General features: G+C 38.5%; 1 protein-coding gene across 2 annotated transcripts in view; it reads left to right on the forward strand.

Annotated features, from left to right (window-relative positions):
- The window catches only part of ZCCHC14 (zinc finger CCHC-type containing 14), a 51,964-nt gene that overhangs the window by 13,139 nt on the left and 16,282 nt on the right, over positions 1–22,543 (forward strand). For both annotated transcript variants that reach the window (XM_010313101.2, XM_075766067.1), the window contains exon 2: positions 1,400–1,523. In XM_010313101.2, coding sequence (XP_010311403.2) covers positions 1,400–1,523 — 124 coding nt within the window. The remainder of the gene's footprint in view (positions 1–1,399; positions 1,524–22,543) is intronic.

Here is a 22,543-nt window from a genome sequence, read left to right on the forward strand (position 1 = left end):
TGCACATAAAAAGTTTATATGTATGCCAAGTGTACCAAGTCTTTAATTTGTGCTACTGCCTTAAACTGCATATATATCTATAAATGTCAGTCTTAAACTGGAGCTGACAATAGGTAATTGTATAGAGGTAAGGATGTGCTGGTTTTAGCTTGTGTTGTGTATTCTGATTGATAGCGGTAGGGTGAGCAAAGGATTGTTTTAAGCATAAATTGTCTTAACTCATGGTGCTGTCTCAAGTAATCTGGATTTAAGTGAGACTTTTTCCTTACAGGGACCTGTAGTCTCGGTGTTGGTTATCATGAATAAAGGATAGCTTCTTTTGTTATGTTGAGGTGTGCATTTTGTCCTGTGATTTGTGAAAGGCTCAAATCCATGTTAGATTCTAATTACGGTTCTCCATACCAGGATTTCACATGGATTCAAAATGTGGCAATTGAAATTCAAGTAAGGCATTAGTTAGTATGAGTGCTTTTGTTAGTCTTAACTACCTCTTTAAAGCACATTTTCCTCTTTAAGACACTTAAACCCTTGTGTTCAGTACTGCTAATGTAACTGTTCATCCCCTTCTGCTTCTCATTACCTAGAAAACAAGAGAGTAATTGCCTGGCTTAGGAGGCAGGCGTTGAATGTTATACTACAAGTAATAGATGTTTTTATGGGTTGCTACATAATTGTGAATGCTCTTGTGGACAGCAACTGAAATGGGCAGTTTTCAATTCTGCCTTTTCTAATGACTTATTTTTGTTTCTGTAGTTTTAAGTAACTGTGAAAATATGTTTTCTTATGCTAAATGCAGTTTAGAAGGTACATATTAGGTCATGAAGACTGATCCGATGATGCAGCCTTCTGCCTGGGCATTTTTAGCATGCAATTTTTCATTGAAATACGATCATGATAGCAGGCTTTTAAATGGCAAAGACAAGAAAATTAGGTTTTTGCTAAATTGGAATTCATTCCTTGTAATCTGCTTGGAAATACTTTGAAATGCCTTGAGTCTGCATCTATGTAGATAGGTGACAGAACATAAAAATGGTATTTTCCAAGAGCCCTTTTTCCCTAGTTTTCTTGTTAAAAAGTTAAGAACTGCAGTGTGGAGAGGTTAAGGGTCTTGCAATATCTCTACAACTGACTGCTGTGTGACTATTGTTTAAAAAGAATTATACTTTAAGTAGCTTTATAGATTAGCCAAGATAATCTAGATTTGTGAATAGCTGCTGACTGAAACAACTTCCCTGAACTGTTACTTGTGGAATATGAATAGTAACACTTCTTGGTTTTAAAAGAAGCAAACTTCTCCTCACTGCTTTCAAAGTGGTTCTGCTCACTCCGGAGGAAGGTGTGATGTTTGTGCATTGCCTCAGTTTATTTTATTAGGTTTTTGTGGGTTTTTTCTTTCCAGGTCACTCCAAGGTCTGAGACCCCCATCAACAGCGTCAGTAACAGTTTGGAAAATGTACTACATACATCAACACATTCCATTGAGGAGTCATTACCCAAGAGGCCTTCGGGGAAACACTCCAAAGGTGTGTCCTTTTCCGCATGCGTGCTTCCAATGGGGGAATGAAGTGGTATCTCTTGATGGTAATTAGCATTATTTTAATTGTGATTGGAGACTGGAATTTTGCTGCTTTATTTCTGGGTAGGGTTGACCAAAGGAAGTCATTGAAGGGTTTTTGTAGGAAATGTTAATGTATCTGTGAAAAATGGTCAGCGAGAGACAAGTATGCTTATTCTTCTGTTGGGGAAATAAGCAAGAAAGTTTCTTATGAGTTGAAACACCAGCTTAGCTCTCATGAAATATTATATTCTCAAAAGAGTGATTATCTCTGACACTCCACCTCTCATCCTTATAGTAGCAGGTTATTTCTTGGATGAAGCATATGGCGATGAGCGTTGCTTTACCAGGGAGAAGAGGAGGCATTTAAAAGAGCAGTTAGGCTTCCGCTTCCACCTTTCTCCTGGTTCCCGAGAATGTGTGAGAAGCTGAGGGAAGAGGAGTGGAGGATAGGAGAGAGCGAGCTTGCACCTTTCTCAGCACATGTGTGCACCCTGAATGTTGTTACAAAACGAGTCTTATTTTTGTAATGTTATACTGCATGCTGACCTGGCTAAAAACTGGGCTTAGCAAATTTGAGTTAGTAAGTATGCATTCCATTTCCGTGTTCCAGGCTATGATTACAAATATTAAAATGTCTAGAATGTGACTGGTAGTATTTTTGTTTAATGCATACAAAAAGCACTGTTAAGTGAGGAAAGTCTTTGAACTGTGAGCTGCTATTTGTGTAGAACAGCTTTTGTGAACTCTTTGTGGTATTAATAAAAATAACTCTGTATGGCAGAACTAATGCAGGGGAAATATACCATCACATTAGCAGCACTAGTATATTGCCTTGAAATGTCATTAAAAATATTTTTGTAGACCATATAATTTACTTTTTTAATTGGTCTTCAGAGTTCTGTTTCCTTCTCTGCCACTGGCTTGCTGTGTAACCTTGCAAATATAGTTTAATAACACATAACTAGTGATCAAGAATTTCAAAGCACGTCTTCACTCAGAGCAACTGGTACAGATTGGAAAGGGTTAAATGTCCCAAAGAAACGTTCTTAGCTTGCCTCCACTGGACCTCCTCCTCTGTGACATAATCGAGTATAATCCTAGTAGCTGTAAGTAGCCATAATTTTTACAGCGGAATAGTACTGTAAGTAGCTATTTCTCCAGCTGTAAAAGCTATCGGGGTAGAAGAAAATGCAACACTAAGCAAAAGCATGGCTAGGTTTGTGGCTTTCATCTGATTAAAAATATGACAGGGTTCAACACTGTTTTCATTTGTACTCAGTGATTGGTGTTCCAGTACCATATATGCCAAGATTAGTCATGGTACACTGCGAAAATTAATTAGCTTTTCCTCTGATCTGTTTTTTTCTTATAGAATACCTGCTTAGTTTTCAGAGAATGTAGCTTTTAAATTTATAGATTGCCTTAGTGATAGTTGGTTAAAGGAGTTGTGGAACAAATAGTTTTCTTACTAACTGGTATTCTGCTTTCTGGTACACCAGCAGCAAAGATTGTGTTGAGTTCTCCTTGATATCTGACAATCTGTCTGGTAGGGAGTTCTGCCTCTTAAGGTTGGAGTAGAACTGAAGATTATTTGCCAGCCTGGAGCCACCATTGCTCACTTAAATTTCTAATTCCCATAGCAGACACACTGCTCTTAATTTAGCAGGACCTGCTAACTTTTTAACCTAGGGCACATGAAATTCAGAGTAAGGGATGGACAGGTTGCTTGACCCAGTTGTGTAATTCTTGTGTTGGTATTTTCTAGTGAGTCTTGTTTCAGACAGCTTGAGAGGACAGGATTTCTTCTCACTTGTGGTCAGAAATAGTGAGCTGCTGAAGTTTGTCATTTCTCTCTTGGCAAAGTACTGGAGCTGGAAGTGTCTCCGTTAAAGACTGTAGCTGAAGCAGAAGAAAAATGAGAAAGCTCAGGAAAGGTGCAGTATCCATTGTGCTTAGTTGGATTAGAGACAGTTTGTATTAATGCAGTGAATGGTTTTAATCCTGACTTGTAGAAATGTCAGTAATATAACGTACTCTGTGTATAGTTGAACAGTGAGTGGGTTTGTAGTAGGCTTGGACCGATCAGTGGCTTTGTTGTCCCTAAGCCACACTTTGAAAGTAGCTTTTAGCATAAAATATTTCAAGTTTCTACATGGGAGAGAGACCAGAGTGGAGTATATTGCTGAATACTCTTTAACAAACTGTGGTGGAAGTCTGTATGTGCTTGTGTTTGCATTAAGTGGTTAGCTGGAAACATTCATACATGCTTCATGTAGAGGCTTGTCAAATACATAATTTCTGACTAACTTCACCATCCTATCTGCATGGAATATTGCTGCCTTGGGAAATGAATTTCTAAAATGAGTGTCAGTCTGTGGAGTCCATAAACCTTTCCTCTTATCTCAGAGGCCCAGCTAACCATGGGAACACTGTCAGTACTGGTTCCATGCTGTAATGCCCAAGTTGTTGGGAGTGGTGACCAGCTGGGGGCATTCATATGATTATTTAGCAAAATTCACTAGTTTTTCTATGCTGGTCCTCCAGTCCTAGCTAAAACCCCTTCTTCCTTTTGTATGTATCAGTGCTAAAGCAGGGTAAACTAGATGGACTTTCTGCAAAGTAGAGTTGGGACACTGGGAAGATCCTGTGCCTGTTGACATAAGTGTTTCAGGTATCCGTGCTTTATCTGGACTTTTCTTTTGTAAAATAAAGTTCAAAAATTTGGCCTATGCAAGTTTAGAAAAAATACAGATGGGTATTGACATAGAAGGATGTGGACCTCTTCTGAAGTCTAATAGCTGTAACATGCAGTATAAATTGTGCTTTATACTTATATTTTTTTGATTGGTAACTTAGGATTGTTCAAACCTGTTTTCACAGATGTGGAAGTTACCTTAACTGGAGGTATTGTGGGGAAGTAGAGACTTTCCCTCATCTCAGGGACTGGCTAATGTGCTTGTAAGCTGCAGGCAGGCTTCTTCGCAGGTTTTAAGGTATTGACAGATCTCACTGGTCAAGGAGAACAGAGGCAAATACAGATAGATTCTTGTGTTCCATGTAACTGAAATTCCAAGAGGAATATGTTGCTAGATCTTTGTCTCTTCTTCCACTGTTTCTAGAATGTAGTCAGGTTTTAACTATGGTTTTAGCACTGATCTGAACAAAACAATCAAATTTGCATATTATGTGAGTTGAGTGCTGCGCTCAACTCTTCCTTGTGTTGCCCTAAGCATTTTTCTGCAATGCTACAAGAACCAAACTAGTGCAAATACAGCTGCAGAAGGTGTCAGTGTCATAAATGTTGATTCCAGTTTCAAAGATGAGATTTCATGCTTGCCAATACTTGCCCGATAGGCACATACTTTAGCGAAAGTGCAGCTGTGTAGCAATGGTCCCTTCTATGAGCAGGTTTGTATTTCCCAGCACAACGCCAACAAAGTCAGCAAACTTACTTGGAGGGATTCTGATACAGGCACTGAGGCTGGTTGTCTTTAAATTTAGGATTTTACCTCACATTTTCTGGGGAGCCACCTCAGAACCTTTTCCTGGACCTAGGTGGTTAAAGAAGGTCACTGGTTAAAAATCATATATTCACTAGCAACTTGTGTTTTGCAGGCAATCCTGTGCTGGTAGCTAAGGGAAATTCAGTTGTTATGCTAAAGTCCAGAAGGAGCTATCTGACCTACGGGAAGTCCCATTCACAGGGCTAATTTGTAACAAGCCTATGGATGTAGAGTTGTTCTGACCTTGTGTGGCAATTCCCAAAAGAGAGTAGTTATAGTTATCAAAGCTGAATGAAAAATTCAGCTGCTTTTGCATTTTTTTTTAAAAAAGTGATAGGAATTTCCCGTAGACCAGACATGTTGTTAATTACTCTTACTGTAATGTTCCAAGCAGAACTTGGCCATTAGGTGGATAGTACTGTAGGCAAGTACTACTCTGTGCATGTGACATATTTTAGCAATGTATTAAACACAGTCAGTGACCACAGCATATTTTCCAAAAGCTCAGTGGAATAAAGTACATTAGACCAGATGTTGAAGTGCAGAACAAAAGAATCTTTATAATAAAGGCAATGTAAAACATTACAGTATGAAGACTGCACAGTCTTGATACTGTAATTTTTCATAATCCTGAGTAAAATTTTGATTTGTCACAGCCTCTGTTTTAAATTTTCCACAGTGGAAGTTCTGTGTTGGTATTTATAAGATGTTTATTACTGCTATGAGACTTTGCAGGTGGCACTTTTCACTGTTTTCCTCCATAAAGCAGTCTGGAAGATGGTTTCCTTGACTGAACAAGTCTCATTTTCTGCGAAGTGAGAAAAATTCCCCTATTCTTGTGTTTCCTGTATATTTATCTTGCCTTTCTGCTGTTGCCACACAAAACCTCAAAATTGTCTCCAAGCCAGTCTGATTTCAAATGAAGCAACTGTTGAAATATGAACCTTATATAGTGAAGCTGAATCACAATTCTTGCAACACACGCAGCTAATGATAGGCACAAACTGCTTTCTGTGGACAGAGAGGAGTAAAGCTTTTAGATGTAAAATGGGTGCAGTAGGCTTTATTCTACAGTCTGTACTCCATTTAGTACTCCTGCTCAGCGCAGTAAAACTACTTGCTTAATTGAAGGTATGCTATTAGTCCACATACAGGGTCCTGCAAAGCCTCGACAGTGTCCCAGGCTAGAATAAATACATAAAATAGCACATGACACTAGAGTAAAGGAGCTGCAGTCTGTGGACATGAGGGAATATAAACTTTAGAGAAAATGCAAATGTATTGGTTTAATTTTGGATTAATATTAGGATGTAAAATATCCTTGTATTTGTATGGTGTTGCACCTTTGTCTCCCACTTCCTTGACTCATCTGTTTTCCACAAGAAATGAGACTGCAGGAGCTCTCTTAGATAATGGCAATCAACAGTCTTTTCATCCTGGAATGTTTGACACCAGGTGTTCAGCCTGTTGAAGGCAGGGAGAAAATACAAGGGCAGAAGAAAGCTCTGAAATCCTTTTGGTTCAGGGTCCAGACTTTATAGTGCCTTGTTCTGCCTCAGTTGTGTAGCTGGATTATTCTATTTTTAAGTAAATACATCATCATCTCCAACAATACTGGGTCAACTACTGTTAGGGTGGGGCTTAAAGAAATATTTAGGCTATGATAATCCCTCAGGAAAAATATCCCTTTACCAACTGTATATAATTTTTCAGCTGTTTGTATATGTCTTTGTTCATTTTATCTCTGAAGTAGAACTCTGCTTCTAAACTTCAGCAATGTTAGTTTGTTAGATCACGTACAAGGCATTGCATTCCTGACTTAGTCTCTAATATACTAGCTGTTTTATGAATATCAAGTATTTAGAGTTAATTCTAGCAATCAAATCCAAGGATTAGTGTACTTAAAAAAAAAAATGTTTTGATGTTGCATATTTTCCCCTGTGCTAGGAGATTATTGTATATTAAGAAATTTTTTGAAGCCTGTATGTTGCATAAATCACGCAGCTTGGTCTTCAGTAGTTGGGAGTTCAATTAAGGTTGGAGGTTTAACTTTGCAATAAAGAGAATAGTCATGAGGTTTATTTAATTTAAAAAAAAAAAATCAAAAACATTGCATTTCATTGCAGGTTTTTACTGATTGTGCAGTTGTACTCCATGCTTACATAGGCAGGCATAGAAGCCCATTTTCTGTCTCCAAAGCCAGAGGCTAGGTTAAGGACCTCAACCCTTGGGCTGTGTCAGAGCTGGGAGTAGAGTTCCTGGGGCTGCACTTGGACTCTGGCAAATTGATGTTGTTAACTGTTAATAAGTTAGCTTTTGTACTCTCTAGAGGTTGGAGTCAGTATTTCTTCGTCATCCTTGTTACCTCCCTTTCCATGTAACAAGACTTCTCAAGAGAGAGCTGGGATTGCTATGACAAGATACTAAGGGAGAGGAGGGAAGGGTGGCATGAGGACTCTTTTATCTGAATGAGAAGTAGGCTTCTGGTCTGCCTACTCATGCAATAATTGTCATAACCTTTTTGTGCAAATACTTGAAGTTTGTAATTCAACAGCCTAGATTCCTTCAAGCCCTTTGTGGTTCACAGGCACTTTACATGAAGACTAAAAGGTCTGCCCCTTGGCCGAGAGCTGCGGTGAGTTGGCTTCAGTGGAAAGTCATGCTCTGTGTCGTTACCCGTGGCTCTTGAGTTCACAACAGGCGACTCTGATGTGCATGTCCTATAAGTAGTTTTAGTTGTGTATATACCATATGCCTTGTTCGCATATTCATTTAAAATAATGCTTATCTTGCGCATATACCTAAGGGCATTATCTTGAATCTGCTGAGTGGTTCTTTTTCTTTGGTTTGGGCTTCTTGTTTTTCCCTGAAAGATGATGGAATCACTCTGGGCAGCTCTGTCAGTCCCTACCTTATTAACTGTTGAGCCCGTTGATTAAATTAATTCAAATTTGACAGAGGTATTTGGAGTCTTTATTTACAGTAGTGTCTGGATAGAAGAGCCTCATTCATGCTTCCATCTCAAGAGGAGAGGTAAGAACAGTTCAGCCCTTATCCTATTTTGTCTGCCCAGCCACTCATTGTCTTTGTTTTTTCTGGACTAGAGGCAACATGTGCTGATTGTTGCACAGCTGGCAGTTCAAGAGAGTCCTGTGCACATCGCTGTAGGGATGCAAGACTGAACTGGCATCCTGCAGAAGTAAATGAGTGTGCAAGGGAGGCAGGTGTCTTGTGATAGTAAGCGTGCCTGGGGAAGGAAGGTAGCTGGTTATGTGTGTATGTTTAGGGACTATGTGGGAAATCTGGGAAAAATTTAAGGTAGATGTGTTAGATAAGGAAAGTACTATTGTTGTAAGTCTGTCCTAGGGGCTGGAGTCTGCAGAAGAGAAGAGACATATGGCACAGGTCTATTGGGGAAAAAGTCTTCATTTTGGGCCTTACTAATTAATATCACTCTTATTTATTCTTATGTTATATAAAGACTTGTTCTGAATTTGTATACTGGGCGAAAGAATGTTCTTATTGAACATTAGAAAATGACCAGCTTTCTGCTAAAGTAAGATTTGATTTTTGAGTACTCTAAAGCCTGCTCAATTTGGTTTTAGTGGGAGTTGGATGATAGTTCTGTTTACAATGAATTGGAATCAAGCTCCTCTGAAAAATAAAAAGTCTAACAATAGTATGCTGTTAAATTCAACTGTGCCAAGGAGTTTACCTCACTGTAATGCATTCCTCAGGCAAATTCCTGATCTTAGATAATGACAATGTAGTTGTCAGTGTCCAATGTGAGATGATAGTCATATTTAATACTATTTGCCTTTTTCGATGGCTTTTCAGAAGCACAGGAGGCAATACTTAGACATGTAGATTCCTAGGAGGACTCTCCTGTATCACCAGTTCATGCCTATGAAGCCCTGGAAGTGCCTGCTATGGCACATTAGTTGTTAATGCAGATGAAATTAATAGCCATTACCTCAACAGGTATGGAAGCAATAGCATGACCTTCTGCCAGTAATGGAAGCAACATAAGCGACTTGAGCTTTTAATTAAAATTGCATTAAAGGAGTAAAACCAGTTTTTCTCAAATTTTTAGGGAATGGCTTAATGCAGCGCATCTTCTGGGGAAAAAAAAAGTAGCAGAGTCAGAATAGAATGAGTTGTGAAAACATTACCTGGCGTACATCTTGGTGGAACTAATGCTTAAACCTGCATTTGTACTGAAAAGCCTTTATAAAGGCAGGAGGTGGGGGCGGGGGAGAAGACATCTGAAACGTAAAAACTTACTGAGGGATAGAAAACATCTCATGCAGGGCTTCAAGAAAAAACGAAGGTGAACGTTAACTGCTGATTCTTGTCTCCTGGCAATTTCTGCTGCAACCTGATGGCAAACAGCTCACTAGGACTGGACACTTCTGTGTGCTGCTTCAAGATTGACTAAGGGATGTGTGAAATGTTCAGAAATGCTCAGCTGTTCATTGCATTTCTTTAGAATTTAACACCCTTTAACATCTGGAAATGTCTGTTTTGGAATAACCCGTTTCACTGCCATGTTAGAAGGATATAAGAATTTAAAATAAATGGCTTGCTTGTCCTATCTAGGCTTACACTTCCCCTGAACTAAATTGGACAAAAAATAGTACTTTAAAGAAGAAAATAGGAGTGATTCACATGTATTCCTAGAAAACCATAATGTCTCTGCCCATTTTTTTACATACTGTCACAAGTGTACTAATGACTAAATGGCAATTTTCTTGTGTATGGCGTTCTTAAGAAGCTTTTATAGCAGGTTAGTTGTTAGATGTAGATGTTCTTTCCCTTTTCTTATCAGTTTATTATTAAATCCTCCATTTTCCAAAGCACAATTTTTGTTTCTGTATACTGTAATTAATTTAGATTCATTCTTTTCTCCAAAAGGTGGCTCCCTGAGGGTAATAGGCTTAAAGTATAATAATTTTATCAATAGGTAGCTGGAGTTTTTGCAAGTAGTTGTATATACAAGTAAGAAATGTTGTCATCCCTCACAGATTTTTGGGTCCAGCTTTGAAAATCCATGAGAACTTAAATCTTAAGTTTCTTGCTCGGCTTTTGATGTCAGCATTAGGATTCTCACATTGGGGCTTTTCTCTGCAGACTTGGGAGGCTGGCAATTTTCAGAAGGATCTGCCTACAGTAGGGAAAAGATACCAGACATTGTAGTTCTTGAGATAACATATGGTAAATTGGTGATGTTGGGAATTGGAAATGGTAAATTCTGGTTTCGAGTAGGGCAGTAAGTCGCAGGAGGAGATGCATTATCCTTAGTGCTGAGCACTGACATGACATATTGGTCTGAAAATGAGGAGGTGGGTGGAGAGGAAGGATGAGAACACTTCACAAAAAACATTGTCTACTTTGCCAGCAATTTTCTTTGCTTCCCCTACTACTACAGCAAATATTTCTCTACTCAGCTTCCCTTCTTTCTAATCTGGAGGTGACCTTATTTAGTAAATGACAACACTTTTCCAAGTGATCATGATTTCTCACATTCGGTATCTGGCACAAGGGAACAGATGGACTGCAAAGAAGAAACAACAAATGTAATAATACTTAATGCTAGTGAGAGACCTTTTGTAAATGGTAACTTAGGAGTCTTAACTGCAGGACGTGTGTGGTTAGAGGGGAGGAAATTGGTTGTGTGTTTTAAGCAGTGTTTTCCTGCACTTTGACTACTAGCTGATGCCAGCCTTGATTCACAGGTCAGAAGACAGTCAGTGATTTTATTATTTTTTTATGACTGCAGATTCAAACTCAGAAGGAATTGGTGCCTTGTGTTCTTTGAGGATCACTGTGCATGAGCTACTGATTCTTGGGTTCTCAATAGGGCTTTGCTTGTGATTTACTGTGGAGTCTTGTTTACGTATCTATCAAGCTAGGGTAGTTCTTGCTTCACATCAGGGCTGGCTTAATGTTTGTATAGCTCTCTGAGGAAAAAAGCTCAGGTTTATGTCAAAACGTTTGGGATTTTTCTAATTGGTGGTCAGAAGGGCTCTTTAGATAGTCTTTGTAGACAGAAAGAAGTTCCTCCCCTTTGTTTTGTTTTAGTTATTTCTTAAACTATATGTGCCTTCACTAACTTAGATCTCCTTTTGCTAATAACCAAACAAGAAAACAGTGCTATTAACATTGGGTTCATTATAAATAGAATCAAAGTGAAGAAAGAACAAAGCTGAGAACAGTCAAAGCAGTGAAATTCTGTGTATTCCATTTTATTTGGGGTTGTTTAAAGAAAGTTGAATTCTTCTGTTTAATGCAGGCTTAATGTAGTTTTCACAAACTGCATCTGTTGAAAAATGCCAGAGCAGAGCCAGATATTGAGACCTGGATTAAGAGATTTGACAGCTGTATGGGTAATGAAAGCATCTAGAGTTGTTCATGGGTTGATGCTAAGTAGTAAGGTGAGAGTAAAATCTCATTTGGGGATTGCAGATAGTGGAAATTGAGAGAAGTTTAAGGGGTCATACTGCCCTAAACCTGCATATAGCAGGATATCGTGTACTTTTAAGTGTTTGATGCTGTTTCTGTCAGACATGTTACTGCAATAGAGGAACTGTGGCTCTGATTTGTATGACATATCTGTTTACTGTGTGCTGCACGAGTAGAGGAGACAAGTAGTCGACTTGGGCATTGTTGAGGTGCTTTGTCAGATTTCATTTCTAATTTCATTTTCTCTTGCTCTTTTATGCTGGAAAGTTGTAGGCTGTAATTATGTAAAACAATGGTTTTGATTAAAGTAAATTTTATTTCTCAGGTGCACAGAAAAGCTAAGCTAAAAGGTTAATGCTTCATTTGCTTTCTGACTTTTATCTCCCTGGAAAAAAAGCAGTGGACTTGCTGCATTACTTCACTGCCTGGAGTGGATGCATTTCATCAGTGTATGTTGCAGTTGCTATTTTTAACAGTAACTCAAAGGGGTAGCCCTGCTAAAATTACATCATTAATATACACAACCGAAAGGAAATGGCATAAAACACAACAGTGCCTTAGAAGATTATCCCTATTGTGTCTTCCACTTCCGTGGATGAATTATTCAGTGTGTATCATTCAAGCAGAGATACGGTTGGATCATCATATTTGCAAAGCATTCAGACTGTTTTCTTGTAAACAATCCTGTGGAAGAGTAAGTAGTGAATTTTGTTTGCAAAAAACAGTAGGTAGGACATAGGTATTAGTGGCTTGGGGAACTCAAGGTTTGTGTTCCTGTCCACATTACTAAATGGTTCAGGGAGTTGCCAGATACCCTACTATTGCAAAAGGTGATGGGGAACTTGAGCTTTAAACTCTAGTTTTGGTAGAAGTGTGTTTTGCTTCATTCTGTACTGCATGCTGAAGAATCTAGTGGCAAGTGTGGAGATTCAAAGCTTCAAGACATTGAGATTTTAGCAGACAGGGTTTGGCTTTGTTTCTGTTCTTTTTACTTTAGTTTCTGGGCATTCTTACTGCCTCGGCAAATACTAATAAAATCTTCTTTGGTCTTCTCTTCCCTTTTGTATTTACTTCATAGATGTGTTAGCAAAACACTTGTCTAGTAGTTGTACAGTATCTCAAAATAAGCTTGAATGCTGAATTAGAACTTTTTTCTGTGTCTTTGAATTACTGGTCAAATCTTGTCTGGGATCCAGAATGAAGGAACAATGATTTATACAAAAGTATAAAAGGGAATGAGAATATTAAAGCCTGAGACCAGAGACCTGAAAATGTACAAGGACATAATTGCCAACGAAAGGAGAACCTCACAGAAGTGGTTGTGCAGGGGGATATTTGTTTCTCACTGAACTAAGCACTTGAATACATCTGTGGCTCTTGGCAAGACTGTGTGTACTCAAGGTTTTGCCTGTTCTAGATTAGTCCCTTAGTCCGGTGTTTTTACGTAGTATGCTAACAGAATATTTTTTCATTGTTAACCAGGTTTGAGTGCTGTAATTCTTTAGGGGGGGGAAAAGAATATTGAAGCTGATACAAAATTACTTTGTCCTTGCTGCTCATGCTTGCTTGTTATTGCAGCCTTAGTCATGAGTTTCAAGATGCTGATACTGTTCTCAAAAATGCAGAAAACAGCACGTGCTTATTTACATGAGCATTAAACTATGCTGGTCTGGAGTAGCTGTCTTTCGAATAAGACTAGCTGCGTGCATTCGTGTGCCTTTTGAGTCTGAAATGCACATTTCTGCTGTATTTTTGCTTTAGAGTTGGATGCTCTTAACTCCTTTAGGTAGCCGAAGAAATCCTTCGGCCAAGGTTGGAGCAGCCGGCCATCTGATCTCAGCGCTCTGGGGTTTTATCACCAGATTGCCCTTCAAGCCAGGGCATGCTGGCTGAGCAGCTGCCGCGTTATAATCGCACTGACAGGGGACCATCTATGCTGATATATGGTTACATGCTGCAGCCCACAATCTGTATTTGCCTGTGCTGTAGAAAAAAAATAACGTATAAACGTATGTTTCTAAACTTGTATAATTAATATGTATACATGTGATGTTTGAGTTCTGACTTGGTGATTTTTAAGCTTGAAGTGTTGCTGGGCAAATTGTCATTGTGCAGTTGTGATTGATTACAACTGTAATTGGGTTTTATGCAGTGGGGACAGTGTTTTTGTTGTTGTTCTTGTGGTTGGTTTTATTTTTTTAAATAGACTAACAGTGGATTATAATTATTGAAGTGGGACCCAGAAGACTTAAATAAAATCTCGTGTGATAAGGAAAAACTAACGGGTAGTGAGCAACCTTAACTCAGCCTGTTGTTAGTTCAAACTGCATTTAAGGGTGGGTCTGGTGTGTTGGTGAGAGACTTGATTTGTCCATCTGCATTTGGGACATTGCTCAAAACTTCAAAGCAAATGCCAGCTTGGATTCCCGGCTGTGGTGACTACCTGAATGTGTCATGTTTCCCCCATCTGGTTTCCTTTCAGGGTGCATCGGTGAGGTTTGTATTCTCTTTGTAAGCTTGGGGTATGTGTCTGTTCCATGTGGACATAGGAACTTCAAAGGCTTCGGCTGAACTGGGTTTCTTTCCTCTGGTGATGTTTGGGATTTAGTGAAGCCTGGGTTTTCTGGGCTTTGGCATGCTTTAGTACAAAACCTGTGGTTAGGAAAAGGGCCTAGACTACCAAGAGTGTTTTCCATGGAAAACTGACTTTGCGTTTTTAGTTTTGTAGGTGAATATAGCATTCAGATTAGAACTAATCATCTGGCTCATCTCGTGTTTGCGGGGGTTCAGTGAATTATGTGCCAGAGAAAATCCTTTCTAAGGAAGCATAAGACTTCTCTAGGATGAGCTAACCTTCTTGTAAAAATAAGAAACAAAGCCAAGATTTTGTTTAAAAGTGATCTAAGAACAGTAAATAAAATAATCACTTGATAGATAAAACTAGACTAAATATACAACTGTGTGTTACTTACCCAGTAAGTAGAAGTATTTATACACAAAGTTGAACCATCTCTCTTGATTGCAGAGATATTTTTACTAGCATGGGCTGTGTAATTAGATACGAGCAGCCTGCTTGTTTTAATTGCCTATACGAGAATTTATGTTAGTGGTTACTGAAGCTGCCTTCAAACTGATCGTTTGGGCTTACATTATAGTCACTTTTGCAGGAGTACTTTTCAAAACGAGCTGCGCATTCCTCCAAGAAGTGTACTCAAGTTAAATCGGAGAAGGAAGATGAGTCATTGGGCCGGATTTCCAAGCAAATTAAGTACACAGCTGCATTCAGAACTTAAACATGCTTTTCTCAGTTGTATGAAAATAGTTAATTAGCTGCAGATACACGTAGAATTAGCCAGCTTGGGGAATTAGGCAGTAAATATATTTTTACAAATTAAATTCTGAAGTCCTTTAAAAAACAAGCAGTCCCCCGGCCTCTAAGCAACAAAATCTGAGCACATGCTTAAGCTCAGACTCTGACTAGTGCCTCTAAATTTGTTGTAGGATACCTTTAAGCCTTCAGTGTTGCAAGTGTTTACCTAAAATTGTGCTTGAAAATGCCGAAGTGTTTCCATGGTATTAAAAAAAACACAGTTAAGGATTCCTTTTTGGATCTGTTCTGCCTGACACTATAGAGATACATCTTCGCTTGATTAGAGCTATTTGTTCAAAACTGAACTAAGGAATATGTTTTACCTGTTGCTCAATTGTCCGTAACTAATGTCAAACTCTCTTGCAGCCTTTCTTGGCTCTGTATCGTAGCGCTCTTTCTGCCCAGAGCGTTATTATATATATTTCACCAGCATATCCTTGGTACGTATATGTTTCAAGGCACAGCACCTGTTTAGTGACATGTGTTGGTGCTCAGATTTAGTAAGGCCATGGAACTGTTACACAAATACGTCCAATATGGCAGCCCTTTCTAGATAATTTATTCCGTAAAAGCTTTTTCTGGCATTAGAAAAGAAAAAAGGCAACTTGTAAGGCAGTTGTCTATTCAGTGGCAATGGCAGGCAGCTCAGCAGCAGTAATGCAAAAGTTAGTACTCTTGGCCTGAAGTATTTGGTAAGAACCTTAAAATCAGTGTTTGAAGCTGTATCTTGATTTTTTGAAAGCAGCTGACTGATTCTTCAGGGTTTTACTTTCCTGTCCAGATGGGAGTCTTTTCCAGCTTTCACTGGAGACAGCTTTTTGTTTTATTTAAGCTTTTGAATCCAATGAAGTTGCGAAACCATTCTTTAGGTTGATTGGCTTTTGTGGTTGGCTAATGTGCTGACAGTATCATTTGGTATTAATAAAAATAATGTACAAATTCAATTAAAATCTTAAAAACTAAGATATATGTGTGTCTTTTTTTTTTTGGAGAAACATAAGAAGGTCACTTAGTTGGCAAGTTAAATAAGCCAAACTGAGGAAATAGCAGGAACGTGAAAGCTACTGGTTTGGGGGTGGGTGATACAATCCCTGTATATTAGTGCTTCCTATGTGCTGCCAAAAGTAAGCTAATGTCCTTGATTTTTAAAAAAGCTGTGTCATTATTTCCTGTGGAATATTGCAGTTCATAGTCCTCAGTCTTGCTTTTAAATTAAAGTAGGATAAACTTGTCCCTTAAACTCACTTTAAGTCTGTGTTGCTTTTGATCTTAAATATTCCCTAAATTGGAAGAATCCTTATTTCTTACAAAGAAAAATGACAGTTCTGAAAGTATTTCTTCCACTAATGTTGCTGCTAACAGAAATTTTTCATTATGTCCATCAAGCTTTAATTTCCAGTGTCTTCCTGTGTGTTTTTGTAGAGGCAGCAGCTAGCCAGAAGACTTTTGTGCTAGCTAGTAAAATGGTTCTGTTTGGTTATGAGTTTTTTCCTAGCTGTAGCTTCCTTTTATAAGCAGACATCATGGAAAAGCTGCTGTCTGCTTTTCTACTTTTAGTCTTGAGAGATACCAGCAGAAAACCGGACAGTGAACCCTGTTATGAGGCTGAACTGGGTCCTGACAAGTCCAACATACCTTAAACTTGAGTTCTGTTTTCTCCCTTTGTCTCCACAAAACCATCTGTCTTATGGAGAGACAAAGATCGACTTAGCATTGACTTTTAAGTTAATCTTAAGAGAAGTAAAGGCCAAAAGTGGAAGTGCAGGGAGCAGCAAGCAATATGATGTGCTCAGTAACTGCTAGCCAGTAGTTCTTGGGTCATGTACTATGAGGGACTCTGCTTCATCAGCTTCAGTCACAGGAATGGGGGAGAAAGAGGTCCCTTTTTGTCCTCTGCTAAATTTTCCCTCCTTTGTTTTCTAAACGAAAGCTGTGATGGTAATTAATCCTGGCTCCTCCTGAATTTGTGTGAGCCAGGCAGTAGTTCCTGCAGGATACTTAGTTTAAAGAATCTGGTAATGGAAAAAATGTCTGCTCCATTTGGAGTCTCAAGTGAACATGTGACTTCTTTTCAAGAGTGTTTCAATGATTTTTGTATTGCTGTGGTCATTGCTAAGTTTCAAAGATACTGTAAATGTAGTAGTATTCTCCCTGGAATGTGGTCTTTGATTTCCAGATGGGTCAGGCTTCATGGAGTCCTTTTGAAGATACCCAATGTGGGAAGAATAAGTAAAGATCTTACTGTGCTTTCATACCAACCGCAGTTTTTTCTGCCCTCTTTTGGAGGGGGGATGTAAATTCTACATAACTTGTAGTTCACTTTAACTGTTTCTTAGCAAGCAGTAGCTTTATATTTGCATAAAGGTTTTGGGATCGCTTTGGTGTCCCAGTTACACCTCTTCACACGATGCTTTCTCAATCCATAACCACTGTATTATGTGAAAACAGGTTAATATCTTAATAAATTACCCTGCTGCGTCTAGAGAGTTCTGAGAATGAGATGTCATTTCTTTTCGCTACTAATATAATAATGAAAGGTCATTCTTACATGACAAATCAATGTAGTGAACGGTAGAGAGAATTGTTTTATCCTTTCCAATATTTGACTTTTTCTAGAAGTAGTAAGGTAAGTGTTTCTTTTTGAAAGTGATCTTATTTCCTTACCTGTTTCCCCCATTTAAGGAAATACTCTATAAACAGTTGTTGTTGTTGCTCTCAAGTGGAAGAATTTTTCCACCCGGTATAGCTATAGCTAGGCAAGATCATAGCTGCATGATGTGCGTTTGTCACTTAATTACCTCTGACACTTTTTAATTGTTTGATACGCTTGCAGTTTACAAATACATTCTGTGACCTGCCTTTTCATGTTATTTCGCTCTGCAGAAGCACAATTTCTGTAAGAACAAACACTATATATAAGGAAGCATCTCTTGTTATTCCATCATTTGGACTCTGGCCCATCAATACTTTGATGCAGATTGGATACCTCTTACCTAAAAGGAACAGCTTGTGAGTTAATGTGTCATGAAACCATCCAAGGTGTGCTTTTGCTGGTTGTTGAATAGAGCAAAGTTCGAGTTGAATGGTTTCAGTGTCATCCTCTTAGCATTTAGTGATTCAGAGCCTACTAGGTCGGAGTTTGAACGTTCGTCTAAGCTTTGTCTGAAGTGAGGCCTCGGGGATGCTCTTCCAGCGAAATCTTCCTCTGAAGAAGTCTCAGGGACAGATCAGCAGTGCCAGCTCCTTTTTGGCTTTAATGACAAAACTCTTACAAGCTAATATTGTAGTTGTCTGATTTGTTAAAGGAATTCTAGTAAATAAACACGAGATTGACCTGATTTGAGGTCCTGGGAGTTATTAAGACCAAACTCTGGGAAACCTGAAAGATGCTGATCAATACCTGAGCTATTTAGCTCTTGATTCTCACTAATTTCAGCTTGCTGTTAATCTTAGACTCTGGCCAACCATTTCCGTATGTGCTTTGAAAAACTACTATTTGATTCTGCAAGTTTTCTTCAGGCCTCTGGTACTTGAGTTAATGAATAATTGAAGTTTTGAGGAGTATGAGGCTAGAGAAATAAAATAAATTTAGTTGATTAGAAAACTTGGTCTTGTATGTTTGTGGCAGAAGAGGATTGATGTATTTGCTGGTAAGGAGACTGTTATCTTAGGGGGTTTTTTAATTCTCCATTATAGCCTAAATAAAAAGCTTTAAAAAGTTCAGAAATGCAAAAGCAGGAAGCTTTCTGAAAAACAGGCAAAATCCCCTCTTATCTTAGGCTGATACTTAAAGCAGTTTCTCAGCTTCAATTCAGTTGATCAGCTGATCTTTCTGTTTAAAAGACAAACCCCTAAACTTTGTAATTTCATGTACTTTGTTGCCCTAAATGTGCTTTGAAACTAGCAAATAAACTTTCTCCTGTTTTGCCTCGCTTTTGCCTATATGGGAATATAAATACTGGTGGGTTTGAGGGTTGAGCGGGGAGACTTTGTGGGTTTTTGTTTCCAGTTTTTGTGCAGTCACTTGGGATTGTCTCCTGCTGTCTAATGGACAACAGTAATTGAGTAATGCTGCTTTTGAAGTATTTCTTTCAGAAAAACAAGAGGAGCTGGCATGTGAAAGTCTTGGTGTTGCATTTTTGGTTACCACTTCTGTGTAAACAAGGATGTGGAAAGTATTTTATTAGTTCCTTTTTGTTAGGTAGACCTTTTCAGCAAAAATTCAGTTGCTGTATTTGTGTTTGAGTGCTTATTTTCCATGAAGGCACAACTTCATGAATGAAAATTAATAAATCTTTAAAGCCAGAAGCATAAATTATGATTATGTACTTGGCCTCCTGCATAACACAAACTAAAGAATTTTACTTATGGGTTTTTTTCCTGCTTAAAGTGTAGCATTTCTACTTTTTTTTTTGGTCAAGTACCATGTCTCAAGAGCTGCACAGGTTCAACCCAGTCTCAACTCTCAGATTTTACCACCTGAATGAATACTGGAGACCAGTATTTCCATGCTACACGCCACGCAAACTGAACTTACATGCAGTGATTTAATAAAAAGGAAAATAACTAGCTAGGTATAGAGTAGAAATTACTCTTTCAGACTAGTGGTAAATTCTTCCTGGTAGTTTCAATGTCACTTTAACCCCATTGCTCAGCTCTCATGATGTGCTGCTGGCTTGCAGTCTTATCTGTAGTTTTCATCTAGTGTTGCACCAAAAAAGCTGCTTTTGCTAAAGAATACTGCTGAAGAGAACAACACTCTGTAAAGCTATTAATGAAATCAAAGGAGAAACATACTGGTACAAATTATATTGATTTGCACAGTAAAACTGGTGGCATGGGTGTTTGATTTAGTTCTAGAGTGCTGGTGTTAATGCTGAAATATGGATATTGTGAAAAAGGGCTAGCCTTCAATCAACACATATGACTATCTTGAATTTTTTACTTCTTCAGAAGGAACACGAACATTCTCAGTGTGGATTGAGACATTGATCTATCTAGTCTTTTTACTGGTTAACAGAGGCTTGATCCAGAAGTTGAAAAAAAAGGGGGTTATAAAAACCATAACCTACAATGGGATATTAACGTGGCTTCCAAAAAATGATGTATTTCCTACTTTTGCACACATCCACTGTGTATTTTACCCTGACCTTGACCTGCCAGGAGTGGGTGATCCTGAAGTGTTTGAATCGGTCTTTCACTTTATGTAGCTGCTGACTTGTTGCTCTTTGAGAGGGAGAGGCTGGTCAGTGGGTGGCATCAAGAAAGCCAGAAGGTTTAATGCCTGGTCTGGAGGAGAGGGAAGAACAGAAACACTGATCAGATGACAAATGTACTAATATCAGCCAAATGGGTAAAAATCCCAGGCTAGCATAGGAAAACAGACCTGAATAAAATGGCTGCAAACTCACTGGATCTGTTTTACCTTGACATTTTGGAAGGGGGGGGCGACACAAAAAAGCACTATTGGGAAAGGAGAAAAGATGACTTAGAAATTGTGCCATTAGAGGAACTAACTCTGCCTCTGTGCTGTAGTATTTCAAACACAAGTTTCCATACTTGATACAATTCTAGGTACGATTGAAAACTACATGAAGAATACAGCAAGTAAAGTAATAATGATAAAAAACCCTTCAGAAATTTGATTACAGAAAATCTCTGCAAGTGAATGAAGATGTTTTTGTCCTGTCTGCTGCCCTTTCAAAGTGGAGTTCAACAAAAGATGAAGGTTCAGCTATTTAAAAATCTGATTCCTAGTAACTATGAATGTATGCTTAGGGTTGTTACTCTGCCCTTTTCCAAATGATGCCACAGGACACTTGTAACACAGTGTACCGCAGCCTTGATGGGAGCACTGAAGTTCTACAAACCTCCTTTGTATTTCTTTACTCCTTTTCTATGCTGTTTGTGATCTCCTCCAACTGTTTCACTTACCTGCCTTAATTTCCCAGATAATTATGTATATATCTCCATGATGAAAAGTCTTCTGAGCCCTCTGCCAATGCAGCTTAGTAAGCACGTACGCATACACACACAAGTGCTTTTCTTGGATCGTTTTACAGGGCAGTACTGGGAGAGAGGAGCAGACAGAAAGGTATGTCTTTGAGATGGCAGCCCTGCCAAGCTCCTCCCGTTGGTTCCTGTCCTATGCACAACAAAACCTGACGTGGAGCGTGTAGCTGGACTATTTGTGGATGAGTTCCCGTTGTTTAGGTCCAGATCTAAAGCTCAGGTTTAACGTAGTGCATCTATACTTGTGCTGGCTACCTCCTGAATTAGAAACATAAAAAAAAATAGTGAATATCCCATGTATTGGGAAGCTTGAGTTTTGTTGAATTCAGCATCCTGAAAAGACAACAGTATCATGTGTCCTTAATTCTGTACTTAATTCTTTTCTGGTTGTGGAATCATTTATAGTTATATGGGGGAGAGTCAGCTCTTTGAGCAATTTCCTATGCTTTTGAGAGTAAATATAGTTTAAAAAAACCCACTTTTTTTTTTTACTTTATAATTTGTTAGATAGCCAATTTAATATCCACTCATGCCTGCTTGGTGGATGACACCTTTTTCTTCCTGAGTTTTGTATGATTGATTGCTCTGAATAAAATTAAGCTTCACGGTGGGTTTAGGAAGGCTATTTTAATAAAATCAACCACACATTAAATAATACGAAGAATATGTGAGGGGCTGCATAACAAAAACAGACAACTTGACAAACTAAACAAGAACACTAGAATTTTTTACATGGATGACATTTTTCATGATATTGGGAGAAAATTACTGGAGCACTTTGTGTAACATCAGAAATTATCCAGTCCCTTGTCCCTAGCGGCATATTGCTGCTGCACAGTGAACTGTATTTTGTGCTCTAGGACAGACCTAATCTTACCAAGATTCACTTTAGAATCACTGCAGAAATACCTACCTAATGGCTCACTTTGCTAATTGCAATCGTTTTGCAGAGGATAAATTCACTGCAGCAGATTGTATTAACTGGACAAGTTCAGACCAGAACTTTAGCATGGAAAGGTCATGTAACTGTCACGACAACAAAATCCACAAGGTGATTTAAAGTTTGTTATTAACCCATGTAGTAAAACAGAAATAGCTTCATTTTACACTGATAGGTAATCCTGTTTCACTTGAATTACTGTAAAGGAACAATGAATAGATAAAAGCGATGATAGTTGAATACTGTAGAAATGCCAATGATAAGAACAGTTTCAGTAAAGTGACACTGGATTTGCTATAAACGACAAATGTTAAGTAACGCTTGCTATGTCTTTCTGGCTTTCTTTGTTCCACTCCAAGAGCAGATGTTGCAGCAGTTGACACTAGGCTTTCGAGACGGTATTTGCTCTTCCTTCAGCTGTTTCACCAACAGTATGGTGATACCCCCCTCAATATCCACTTTACAAGTTCTTTCTAATTATAATTCTGAAGTACATATAATTCAATCAATATTCAGTATATTTTAACTGTGATCACAACTAAGGGTGCCTAGAATTCTCTTAAATAAGTGTAACGAGGTAGACTTTTCTTAAAATGGCAGGAAAACCTCTGAACCATGTGCGTGTTTAAATCTTCGTGTCACTGCGTACTGTCTGGATAGCTCATCAATATCTGGTATGCAGATTTATTCCTGTGGTG

The sequence above is a fragment of the Balearica regulorum genome, chromosome 13, assembly GCF_011004875.1.
Source record: "Balearica regulorum gibbericeps isolate bBalReg1 chromosome 13, bBalReg1.pri, whole genome shotgun sequence".
Classification (NCBI taxonomy): domain Eukaryota; kingdom Metazoa; phylum Chordata; class Aves; order Gruiformes; family Gruidae; genus Balearica; species Balearica regulorum.